Source organism: Leucopleurus acutus (genome assembly GCF_964270905.1).
Source record: "Leucopleurus acutus genome assembly, chromosome: 15".
NCBI classification, from domain to species: domain Eukaryota; kingdom Metazoa; phylum Chordata; class Mammalia; order Artiodactyla; family Delphinidae; genus Leucopleurus; species Leucopleurus acutus.
Window position 1 is genome coordinate 21047095 of NC_139157.1, and position 13717 is coordinate 21060811.

At 40.6% G+C, this 13717-nt stretch overlaps 1 protein-coding gene across 4 annotated transcripts in view; it reads right to left on the minus strand.

The window, feature by feature from the left end:
- The window catches only part of PHACTR2 (phosphatase and actin regulator 2), a gene marked incomplete at its 3' end in the record, with an annotated part of 129515 nt that overhangs the window by 44693 nt on the left and 71105 nt on the right, over positions 1–13717 (minus strand). For all 4 annotated transcript variants that reach the window (XM_082855609.1, XM_082855607.1, XM_082855608.1 and 1 more), the window contains 2 exons: positions 8133–8213; positions 3228–3386 (listed from right to left, as the gene is read on the minus strand). In XM_082855609.1, the coding sequence (XP_082711735.1) occupies positions 3228–3386; positions 8133–8213 (240 nt within the window). The remainder of the gene's footprint in view (positions 1–3227; positions 3387–8132; positions 8214–13717) is intronic.

Below are 13717 nucleotides of genomic sequence, written 5' to 3' on the forward strand. Positions count from 1 at the left end.
TTTTGGTCCCACTTGCAAGCTCCCTGGTTTGCTGTCCTCGGGCCTCCCAGAGCACTTTGCATCTTGTATTACAATTGCCTGTGTACGTGCTGGTCTCCACATAGGTCACGATCTGCTTGAAGGCAAAGGCCGTTTCTTATGCACAGTGTGCTCTTTCCCTGGCCCCCATGGCTGCCCTTCATGCTCACGTGGGGAACAAATGCAGGTAAGATACTTGTTACTTCATGGAAAGCCCTCTACGATGACTCAACAGAAATAATATCAGATACTTTGCAGATTTCTCATATTTAATACCAAGCTATATTTAACAGATTGCAGATCAGTTTTTCTGCTTATATATAGATTTATTGATAAGGAATAATGGGAGACTAAGAGGCCCGAAGGCCTTCAGGAGAGGCCCAAGACCACCGCCCTAACTCAGAATCAGGTGCCCTCAGGAGCCCCAGGAACACCACGTGTCCTAGGTAGAACCTGCCCCCAGAGTAGTGGGAGGCCACTTGACATTCGTTTTGTTTTCTTTGACGCTGATGTTTCAAATATTAAAGTACTGACGTGCTGTCTCAAAAAGAGATACAAGCATCTAGGATGGTATGTGATATGGCTTTGCAAATATAACCAGTTAATATATGAAATGAAGTTCTTGGGTAAGTTGACTTAATGCAAAAGGAAGGGGCACACTGCACCCCAAAATAAAGGGTAAACTGAGAACATGGGAGAGTAGATTTGCATGGTAGTAAGTTCAAATAAGAAGTGAGATCAAAAGAGGAGCAGAGGTAAGAGTAAATCTTAAGCTGTTTTTTCAGTATTAAATGCTGTCTTTCCAGAGCAATGAATGGTTTGTTTATAAGGTATTTTCTATTTAACATGATACTCCATGATGTTGGTCAGGAGTGACATTCTTTTTACTGTCAGGAAGTGGTTTCCATACCAAATGCTTCCCCTCACTCAGTGTGGCTCCTGCGGGGCCACTGTCTACGCAGCGAGAGGGAGGCTCCTCTGTCTTACTGGTGCTGGGGCACCATGTCCAGCCTTTCCATCTCCTTATGTACAGACCAGCCAAGCAAGATGTTATCTTGGACCTTATTTGACCAAAAAGAACTGAATGTACTAATCCAAAGTAAAAAATAAGAAAACAAAAACATCTCTCAAATATCCACGAACCTATGAAGCCTGCCATCTTTTTGGAACATCAGGCCTGCTGGTTTAATTAACATAAAACTGTCAGCAACTTTTTATTAGGCTGATAAGGGAAATACGGCCTTTGAAGTCCGTCCAGTCCACTGACTGACATTCCACACGGACCAGGCAAGCACTAGAGATGGCACTGTTACATAACGAAGGATGTGATTTTGAATGTGAAAAGGCTGTAGCAGGGACAAAGCACAGATGGATTTGAAATTTAACAACATGGTGAGACAGGACAGTTGGACTAAAAAATAAAAAAGTAAAAAAAGAAATCACTGCATTTCAACTGAAAACTCTTAAACTCTATTCAGGTCTGTTTTCTCTTATGTTCCAGGAATATTATCATTAAAAATTTTAGTTAATTTCTCATAATCAGTTATGAGAAATCAACTAACATATGATCTTAAGCATAACCAGAGCCCTTCAATGGAAACACTAAGTAAAGCCCCATGAGTACCATACTTAATATGGAATAAAGCAAAATAATAAATTTCCAACAGATTATTAATAGAGGCTTCTAAAATTTTTAAAGGCTAATTTATATTCAAATAATAAGAGGTTATGGACTTCCTGAGAAGATGATTTTAAGTTGTGTCTGTCAAATGTTCTTTCGTTCCCTTTGCCTTTGGAGGATTTGGGTCAAGAACAGAGGAAGAGAAGTTTCCTTCCAGCAGTTTCTAAGAGTTCTCAAAATGCCTAGAGAGCCCAAACTAGGTTTGACAAATTTATGCCATCCAGCTCAGAGGCAGGCATTATGGAAAAATAGCATGTTTTCTGAGGATTCATTTCTATGCAGCAGGAAATCATCTAGAATCTCCCAACAAAGCATTACCTTACGGGGGTTTCAGTTCAGGTTTGCATAAGTAAGAGGCCTGGCGGTTCCTGCAACCGTGATAGGAATGGTATGGAGATGTAGTCAGTCAGTGACCAGGAACTTGTGAATGTTCTGGGGGTCCTTGATAGACAAGTATTTTGCAGTTCTGCAATCTACCATAGTATTTCACTTTGGAAACCAAAGTCTCTAAAGAAGTCTTCAGGGAATGGCATAATTGCCTCTGGCCTATTTTGAAATTTCCAATTGCACAGACAAATCATGGAGCAGAGGTTATGGCCAATCCAGCAACCAGAATCCCCGGCATTACTGGGAACTATTCCTGGGTCTCCCAGAAATGCCTGAACCTGGACCAGAACTTACAATGTTGGGTGTGCGGATGCCACCAGCCAAGCTCCCACTTCTAAAGAGATAATGCTGGGCTGAGCGAGCCATCTTGTTATGCTATTCCTCCAAGCTGAGCTGCTATAATTTGAAAGTAACCAGCAGAGAAAGATGTTCAGACTGCTGGCTTTTTTTTTTTTTTTTTTTTAAAAGATACTGAGAGGCTTCCCTGGTGGTGCAGTGGTTAAGAATCCACCTGCTAATGCAGGGGACACGGGTTCGAGCCCTGGTTCAGGAAGATCCCACATGCCACAGAGCAACTAAGCCCGTGTGCCACAACTACCGAGCCTGCGCTCTAGAGCCCGCGAGCCACAACTACTGAGCCCGTGTGCCATAACTACTGAAGCCCGCGCGCCTAGAGCCCAAGCTCCGCAACAAGAGAAGCCACTGCAGTGAGAAGTCCACGTGCCACAACCAAGAGTAGCCCCCGCTCGCTGCAACTAGAGAAAGCCCACGTGCAGCAACGAAGACCCAACGCAGCCAAAAATAAATAAATTAAATAAATAAATTAAAAAAAAGAAAAGATACCGAGAAAAAGCTCCTGAGGAAAGGATAACATTCCCAGACATCTCCAATGATAGAAGAGGCCACCCCTTCCGATTCTTACTATTAATTAGCCCCCTTTAATAAAACATTAAATGATGTGCTTATAAAATGGATGTAGCTACCTGAGGAAACCATCCAAGTTCTCTTTGCTAGTTATCGTTTCTCTCCTCTTTGTATTTGCAGAACTCCTCTCTACTGGTCTTAGGGTCACTATTTGAAGCCTAAGACCTGCTTCTCAACCTCGAGCTGTAAAAGAATATGGGGTTTCCCTTGATTTTACCTTTCTTATCTTCTGCCTTTTCCTCCAGAGGTGGTGCTTTTTCAGCTACAGAGCCATTACCTTCTTCAGATTTTACTACATGTTCCTCTCGGGTAGATTCCTCTCCGATGGGTATCATGTGCCCGTTTGAATTTTCAAAGTTAACTGTTACATCTCCATCTAAAAATGGGGAGAGAAACACCTAGATGTCTAACGTGATGGCTTTCTTAAAACCAAATTTTCCAGTTACTAGGACTGTAGGGTTCAGGTTTATGTTTCAGACCTGGGAACCAAATACATCCTGGACTATTTTCACCATGTTTCACTGAATAATTCATTCAAATGAAAGAGCTAGAAAATTCTTAGTCTTGGAGGAAAGAAGCTATGGAGGGAGTATCCAGGAGCCATCTCAAGACAGTTAGGAACGATTAACCTAATTATAAAATATCCCTAGGCAGGAGAGTCCCTCTCTTCTTGGGCTTAGTTTCGGCTGAAGTCAATACTTAGGAGTCTCTCTGTCATTCAGAAACTGACCTGTGAAAAAAGGAATCTGAAAAATGGAATAAACATTTTTAACAAGCACCAAAAACACAAGGTGAATGCAAATACACAAATAACATGAAATGCAACTACACATACAAACGATTAGTGGGAGAATATGAACATTTCCAAGCACCACTGTCTCCAGAATATTACATCCATGACATGGTAACTTTACACAGTAATATAACTGCTACTCTATTCAGGGAAAGATGGCAGTAAGGCTAACTGTATTTTCATTTTCCTATTTATGGAAATATTAAAATGTACTCAGGGAATTGTCATATATAGCTGACCAGGAAGTCTTTAAGCTGGGCTAATAATAACTTGAAAACATTAGGAAAAAAATGTAAATAAAGCAATTACAGGGGAATTTTAAAAAATCACAACTGAAATTAAAATTTATGTTCTCTAAATCACAAATAACTAATTTTAACACCCCTGAATGTTTATACATTCCTAAGAGTTTCTAAAGTGAGAGAGATTTTGCCAAAACTCTTAATTCAGTGATGCTTGAAAATTTAACCGTAGTTCATATCAGGAAAATTTTAACAAGCTGTGCTGCCACTGTAAAACTGAAATAAAGGATTGGAAGTTTTTACTTAGCAAACTTGAAGAAATGCATGATTAGAACTGATTTTATGCAATTTTTGATTAATCTTATTTTGGCAATCATTCTAAAACAGAGACCATCTCCCAAGTTTTCATTAAATATGATTGAATTGCTTTGGCTTGACAATAAAATCCATTGGCCTTATTGACAAAAACAAGCATGGCATTTTAATAAGTAAAATACATGTCACAGAATTATGTCATACTTAAAATGAACAACTGTTCCTCAGTCACGTAACTTCCTATAATCCGATTCCTGTATAAAACTAAAATAGACAATAATTGAAGGCAATGCCATTGCAAGTAGATCTCAACTATTTCAATAAAATTAAGGTAATGATTTTTAAAAGACTATACAACAAACCAACAAGAAAACAAAAGATTCTTAGCTCTTATTACTGGATTCCAAGAAATTTGCTAGTAAAAAAAAGAGGGAGGGGAGACACAATATAATTTCCAGGTACTGGATTCAGAAAAACAAAAAATAATATAAGAACAGAAAATTCCAGACAAAATAGAAAACCACTTCTTTATATAAAAATCCTCAATTTTTAGGTAACCCAAATATAAATTTACCTTTGTTTTCTATGACTTTAGTTGGTAATGAAAACATGTTGAAATTATGTTAATGACAATGTAATTGTTTTAACCATTATTACATTAAAATTTCTTTAGTAGACTAAATAACTAATTTTTAAAATTCAGAACAAAAAACCTCGAGAGAAAATTAAATAATTGTGGGCACAAGAAGAAACTGGATTATCACAAGATAGAAAGAAATAATCAACAATGTAGAAAGATACTTACTCTGAGATATAAAGCCAAAGTATAGGAAATAATAGAAAAAGGAGTCATGTTTGTAATAAATATGGAATTCAAGAATAAAACAGAGGAGAACTGAAGTTATCATTAATTAATTGGTGTGTGTATTGAAAAGGTTTTCTAGTTTTGTGTATTATTTTATCAATAGAATTAAAGTAAGTCAAGTCCTTGATATAGTTTATGTATGTAAGTAAAATACAAGCTCAGCAAAGGAAGGCAAGACAAGGTGCTGAGCCAGGCTGCAGGTTACAGTAAGATGTGCCCACTCCAAGGCTTACAGGAGCATTTGTGTGCAAAGGAAGGAGAAAACTCAGACAAGAGTCGTCAGCTTAAAGTAAACCAAGAGATAAAGCACACAGAAATAAGTGGTTAAATAAGAAGCATGAGAGTATTTGAGGGATTTCCCTCTTTCTGGTAAACTGGTACATTGGGGATACAGTTAACAGAGGAACAGAGACAAGAAGAAAATCATGTAAGAACAGAAGTTGGGTGACTCATTAGAAGGTTAAAGAGGACACCATGGGAGAAAAAGAAAGGAGGCTGTTATGCAGGCAAAAGCATCTACATGCCTCCATGTTAAAGCTAGGGAAAAGACGGAAGGTAAGAACCAGAAGACGTGACTAAACCTGGACCAGACCATGGACTTCTCAGGAGAGAAGGCCAATCACTGAATTTTTAGATTGAAGTTAGATCTTGGCATAAAAAAGGTCATCTAAAAGGAATAATAATAGCTGGGAGTGAAGGTATGGGGTGGAATGGGATGAGGTCGAATCCAGGGTAGCTGGCCGGATTTTAAAAGTCTATTTGGCTCACTGAATAAAGGGCATGATTGACAAGCACTGTCAAGAGCTACGACAAGGTCAAGAACATGAAGGCAAAGAATGAACCTTCACTGGCAGAAGAGACGAGGTTTTCACCAAGCACAGCAGCTTCCAGTCTCTGGCTAGAGCTGAAAACAGACCGAAATTCTCAAGATAATTGTTTTTGGAAAAATGACAGAAAACTATTTTCCCCAGCCCTTGGCTGAAAGCGGGGAAGGGCTCTATTTACAATAAGTCTCACTGGGAACTTCTAAGTATTTGGTAATTTCTGTAGTTCTATATAGGGACCATGCAAAAAGCAGAAAGTAAGGTTCGGTAATTGATGACTTCCCAAACATTAAACCTACTACACTATGTTTATGTTAAAGACTGTTTTGTTATTTTATGTTTTAAAACTTTTCACGTTCGGTCTGCAAACATTAAATAAAATAATCCAATAGAGTCAGATTTCTGGAAAGTAAGTATATGAAATTGTAATCCATCTTGCAAATAGTTTAACAGATTAGGCAAAATAAAACCAAGCAATATTAAGCATTTCTTTCAGCTGACCACTGCCACTTGTCTTTAGAAAAAGTAAACGCTTTTCTAGCTATAATTTTTAATTGGGTAAAAAAAGAGGCCTTTAGTCTCTAACTTTAATACTCATTAACAGTTTCGATCAGAAATTTTTCCTTTCTTTGAAAAGGTTTCCAAATAAAGGACACCAAAACAGTGCACTGGCCCACGCTATAAAGGTGATGGCCCAGCACTGAGCTTTCAGTGGACATGTAATTTCTCTGCCGTCTCCAGGGAGATTAGGGAGGAAGCAAACTTTGATACCAGTAGCAAGCCCACCTTCAAGTACAAAAAAATGTTAAGGATGTACATTTTTTATTTCTAAAAGTCCCAGGAAGGAAATGACTAGCTTCAAGGTAATAGAAAACTAGGGACTACTTTAAGTTCCTTCATAAAATGGAGTGAGAAAAGTACAATAAATAAAACGCCTAAAATTTTGAGGGCTCAAGAAAAATGGCAGTATTCACTCCAGACGTCCCTACTTTCTCTGCAGGAGTAAAATAGTAAAGCATCTCCTAGCTCCTTCTAGAATATTCAGATGCTGGGAAAAGCGTGGCATTTGGACTTACAAATAGTGAATGCCTAAAGAGGTTAAGCTCTTTGCAAGGAATATATATCAGGAAATGAGAAGAACTATTATTTCAATTCCAAATCAACAGCATTTTATTTGTGCCTATAAAAGCACAATAATAATATTTTACCCCAGTAAATGTTTAGAGGGGTGGGGTGAGGAAAGGCATGAGGTAAGTCAGCAATGTTGCAACAAAAATTTCCTTTAGTTTTATAGTAGTGGGAGCAATGAAAATCATTCAGTACTATTTATTTGGAGAAATAACCATCTTGGTATTTCTTTTGAGGGTCTATCTCAGTTTCTATCTAATCTTTGTCTTTTTGAGAAAGATTCCCCCTTGGGAGGATAGAGGAAAAAAGGGAAGAAGATTAGAGGTAGGGGAAAAAACACTTGGAAATAATAATTGTTAGTGATATGGTCAGACAGAGCTAGATTCAAAGAAATGAAAAGAGAACATTGCTGGGAAAATTACTTGAGAGAACACATAAAGCAGATTAATTTAATTTGCCCATTAATCCTTATTGACCGTACATTTGAGTATATTACAGAGTATAAAGGACGAGAGGTCTGTTTACCATCTCTTTTCTCTCTCTTCTCTTTTCCTGGTAGACTTAAGAAACCAAAAGGCATGAGCCAAGCTAAAACTTTGCATTTACTTAAACAATTGAGTTTACTTGTATAGACAGATTGAAGCTCAAGAATAGAGAATGAATCATGTAAGCATTTGTATCTTATCTGTATCTCCTGCCACAGAGTAGCTTTGTAAAGCTTTAGGTTTAGGGTGACATATGGTGAAGGACTCACCAAAAAGGTCATTGAATTTCTTCTCTAGAAAACCTTAGATTCTCTGCAGCCCACAAAGGCATTCTGAATTAAAGCAAGATTCTCAGAGTGTGGTACTTTATTTCCCAAAGACCATGATCATCTTAAATTTCAAAAGAAAATGAAAGAAAGACCAAAGAAGGAAGGATCAAATTACTTTAAATGTATGATTAATTTCCTCACCTTGATCAGGCAATTCCTTAAGAACTCCCCTTCTTATCAGCTCCTCTCTACTTTGTCTTGTAGAAATCTTCCTTTCTAATACTTTTAAAAAGAATAAGCACAAGTAAGAATCAAGTCATTGCTTAAAATAATTATGAAAAACATTTCAAGTAGAATCGAGCATATTCATTCTGTTGACTTGAGGCTCAAACCCCAGTTTTTCTGGTTGCCTAGCAAACCACGTGATTGGAATCCACATAATTAGGACAGGGCAAATAACCCTAGCCCAAGACCTGAAGCTCAGCCACTGAGCCTCGTCTCCCAAATAACAGAATGTGGCCAAGAATCCGACACATTATCTCATATCAACTATGGAGCACCAAGGCTACTTCTCACTCGGAAATTCCCCCTTCTTTAGTAATGATGCATTCTAAAACACAGGCATCTGTGAATGATGAATGTGCAATGTATGAATGCGCTTATATGGAAAATAAACTTTCAGTAGACACTCAGGTAACTCATCTGAACCCCAGACAGAAGGGACTACTTTTCTAGTGTTTTCTTTCTCACATCATCTATTACAAAAGTCCAACATTTCTGTAATTCTTTTCCCTGCCATACTCACAAGTTCTAGAGTGTTCTGGTGTATCCCCTGACAAATCCCAAGTCTTGGGAGGATGGAGTTAATTCATGTTTCCATAGTATGTAAAGGAATGGGAATCTCAACACTGACTCTTCTTCTGGAAGAAATTAAATTCCTGGTACAACTTCAGAGTTTAGGAGTTTAGGAGCTCAGGGTGGGACTTCAGTAGTATTCACCTTATATGTCTATAATATTAGTTCCTAAACCCTACATGTCTATATGACCACTAGTTCCATTCCCCCCTTTCAAGGGTCATACCATCTTCTAATCCTTTGAGCCAACATTCCTCAAAGTGCGTTTGCCAATCTCTATTCCCTCTGGATGTCCTGTTCAAGAAAGCACCCTGACACCTAAAACAGGGCCAGAGAAGAGATCTACCTAGGGCTCTTTGGGGAAAAGGAAAGGTACATTGGTGGAGAGTGGGTATGCACAGTGGGACTAGATTCTGACCCCCCCCCACTAAAATTCCTACCCTTGGCTTCATAATTTGCAAATCCTGAAGTCACCCTGGACAACATAATTTCAAGACCTAAATGAAACCCCATTGCCCCAAGCCACACCCTCACACATACTGAGAACGTGTTTTTTGGGGGGGTGCTCCAGGTGGCCCGATGCTAGGACACTGGGTGGGGGAGGGAGGGACATGCCTTGGACCAGCAGCTGTGTATTAAGCGATGACATGAGCCCCAGAATAGCAACACTTAGTCTCTTAAAGAAATTGGATTTTTCCCCCTTTCTGATAACTAGGAATTATGTATCTTGGTTGCCAGAAAAGTCAGAGAAAAGCTTGATATTTACCATAGATTTCATATAATTCATGGATGAAATCTGTTTCCTCCTTCTTAGCAAGTGACCTGACTTCATTTATATTTTATGCATAGCATATGTGTACTCTTTGTTCTAAGTTTTGTCCAACTTTTTTTTTTTGGTTAGACTCAGAATGTAAACAAACAAGAAAATGAATAAATGAGTAAGTGAATGAAAGGTCAAAAGAATGATACTGAACAACTCATTGGTTCACTTGGAGACACACACAGAAACCCCACGCCCCTTTAGGTCACTCACCCAGCCCCACTCTCCACCACCCCTTGCAGAAGCAAGTGACAACAGCTCACTGAAATGTTGGCGATTTCAACAGACAAAGTTACCTGGGTATGGGGGGCCAGCAGGAGCTGTTCTTTTATGGGAGCTCTTTTATGTAAAAAGAGTACCGTTGCTTAAAGGCAGCTCCAACGTGTTCAGTTTTTGTCAAAGAGGAGAGAACCCCAGTCAGCACAGGAAGCCAAACAAGAGCACCCACAATGCCACGGGGGCACTGCGGAGATTGTGTGAGGGGTTCAGTAGGACCCATTCACACCTGACTGGGCCTCCAGCGCGAGCAGGCCTCTGAGACCTCTCACAGCGGGATCTCAGCCCCTACTCCTGGGGCTGGGCCCAGAGACCCCCAGCTGTGCTGCACTAAGCTTGAGGCTGCAGGCACCACTGGGCGCAGGACGAGCCCACATCCTGGGAAACGGAAGGCACTGCCTATTCAGAACACAGTCGTTGTGGCCGTCTGCCCCTGGCTCTTAGGAAACAGAGCTTCTAATTGTTTGCTCCTCCGGTAAAGTGGCCCAAAACACAAAATAGTTGTCAGAAGTCTTGGATGCTAGCTCCAGAACTTCCACGGCCAGTTGTGTGATGCTGGGAACTCTTCAAGTTCCAAGGCCCCTGACCCATTATCTGTAAATCGAGGGATGAGATTCAATGGCCGCTAAAGGACAGGTGGTCCAGCTCAAATAGTGGGTGATCCTGGATCACTAATCAAGGCCATTCTGTAATCTCTGCTTTGGGCACCTTTTAAAAGGTTTCATATTTGAACTTAGAAAAAAAAAAATCATCAGAGAGCCCGAAAATATCCCCTTGTTTCTGCCTTTCCGTTATGGATCCCAGAGGACGCTTTAGTTTAGTGTTAAGTTTTCTGTTGCTTTAATTCTAACTTAATCTCAGCTAAAAATCCCTCCTCTTTCTTCCATGTAAATACTGGAGCTAGACCTCGGCAGCTTGGCTTCCTGCCAAGAATCAAACTCCACTGCTTTGTTCTCTTGCCCTACCTCCTGTAAAGGGGCCCTGATAGGAAAATGCCTTTGGCTATTTGTTTGGTCTTCGGCTGAGGGCATTTTTAACACATTATGCAGATATCTGTGTCCTGGGCCAAGGAGAACAAACTACAGGCAACTAAGCACGGAAGGTATTTTGTCAAGGCACCAAGTTCCAACCACCGTACTCCCAGAACAAGTATCTCACTCTTCATCTTTTAAAATATGTGCCTCATGTTTACAGAGTGTCTGTGTGTTTGCAGAACACATTCACTGGACACTTTTTCATGGGCTCAGAAGTGTCTTGCATTGGAATGAATCCGCGAGGTCATTCTAGTCCAACATACCACACAAAGCAGGAGCCCTTTCAGGAACATTCCTAAGATGTGCTCACCTGCCTGAAGACATTCGGAGGCAGGAGGGTCCCTTTGTGGCAGAGCCCCCCTCCAGTTCTCCATCGCCCTCACTTTTAGGAAGGCATACCTCATCAGGAGCCAAAATCGCACTCCCTCCCTGTAACTTCGGCCCATTCGTCAAGCCCACGCTCCCCACAGCTCTAGACTTGAGCCAGTCGTCTGTGAGTGGAAAACAGCAAGAGTGACTCTGGGTCCACTGAGAGCAAAGTGGGTCATGGAAGCCTCCTAGAATCTGATCCCAAGTATCCACCAGCTGCTCTTCGACTCTGAAGCTCACACTCATCTGCTCAACAACAGCAGTAATGCTGGCGGGGGGGGGGGGGGGGGGGGCGGTTCTCACTCACAGCTGTAGCATACCCAGAATCCTGCTGGGGAAAAGACTTAGCAGGACACAGATCACTGAATGTAATAGTTGGGCTTCTCCATGAAAAGTATTGTTGCCAGTTGAGTAGATGCCTCATGGTTACTCAGTTTTATCCTAATTGAAAAAGCATGTGTGATTTTTACCGCAAGGCCAAGCAAAACCATGATTTCTTTTTTTTATAGAGTTGATTTACATTATTGTATTAGTTTCAAGTGTACAACAGAGTGATTCAATATTTTTATGGATTATACTCCATTTAAAGCTATTACAAAATCGGCTGTATTTCCCTGTGCTGTACAATATATTCTTATTGCTTATTTCTTTTATGTGTAGTAGTTTCTATCTCAATCCTCTACTCCTATCTTGCCCCTCCTCCCTTCCCTCTCCCTACTGGTAACCACTAGTTTGTTCTCTATTTCTGTGATCTGTTTCTGTGTTGTTACGTTCATTCGTTTTATTTTTTAGATCCCACATATAAGTGATAACATACAGTACTTGTCTTTCTCTGTCTGACTTATTCCACTAAGTATAATAACCTCTAGGTCCATCGACATTGCTGCAAATGGCAGTGTTTCCTTCTTTTTATGGCTGAGTAATGTTCCACTGTAAATATGTACCACATCTTCTTTATCCATTCACCTGCTGATGGACACTTAGGTCGCTTCCATATCTTAGCTATTGTAAGTAATGCTACTATGAACATTGGGGTGCATGTATCTTTTCGAATTAGTGTTTTGTTTTCTTTGGATATATTCCCAGGAGTGGAATTGCTGATTATACGGTAGTTCTATTTTTAGTTTTTTGAGGAATCTCCCTACTCTTTTTCACAGTGGCTGCACCAATTTACATTCCCACCAAGAGTGGAAGAGGGTTCCCTTTTCTCTACATCCTTGCCAGTATTTCTTTGTGCAGAACCATGATTTCTGTTTTACTCCCCACTTTGGGTGAATTAAAGTTCTGACAGTTCAATCCTGATTACAACAGTTCATGTTCTCTCCAAGTGAAGGAAGCACTGTGTCCCATTTTCCCGACTTCATACCTATACTCTGGTTTTTCAAGTATTTGAAAAGGACCACTCTTCCAAAAACTTCCAATAGCTGTCCATCTCACACTGAATAACATCTCAACTCCTTGGCATGGTCCCTAAGATGCCCCACCCCCTACTCCAGGATGGCCCTCCCCCAACCTGATCAGCTCCTAACCACTCCCTCCTGGCTCTCTCTGCTCCAGCCCCTCCAGCCTCTGCTGCTTCTCACCTGAGGCAAACTCCTGCCTGGTGGCCTCTGGCCTTACTGGGATGCGATTTTTCAGACCCCCACATGGCTCATTCCATCACTTCCTGCTCATTCCCTCACTTCCTTCAAGTCTTTGCTCAAAGGTCACCTTATTAGAAGTCCCTTCCCTGTATACCTGATGGAGAATAGCTTGCTCCTTTTCCAATCTTTATCCTTCTTAACCTGCAAACTGTGTCCTGACCTCCGACATGGGACCTACTAACTTTGTGTAAGTGTAGTCTCCATGAGAACCAAAACTCTGTTTCATTGACTGCTGTATCCCCAACAGTGCTTTCTTTGCAGGTTGTTGGCACTCAGAAAAAAAAAAAAAAGTGTATTTGTTGAAAACAATGGATTAAAAGAAATAGGCTAAACAAAAGAAAACAGGCTAACAATGGTCTTATTTTCTGCCCCTTCCCCACCTCCAGGGTAGGAGAGAGCAAGCGAGACCTGTGGCAAAACCGTAAGAACAAGAGTCTTCAGTCTTCTCCCAACTTGACTGCTTGGCTGGACCAGCCCAAGGGAAAATCCTCAGCTCTGTCCTATGGCTCATCTGAAAAAGTCCCTGTATGCTCTGAAGAAGGGAGGTCACAGTGTGTAGAGGACAGACACCAGCCAACTAGCAGGGTGTAGCACACGATTGGACTCATCATAAATTATAAGTGATTTATGATGTCCTTCTGGGCACGAAGCCTGCATTCAGGAGAGGAGGCTGGGGCACATGCCGCCAGCTCCTTTCTGTGGATGCAGGGCCAAGATTTTATATTACTCTGGAAGTATCTGTGAGAGTAAATCTTGCAGTCCACAAGCCACTTGTGTTTTCTTTTGGCA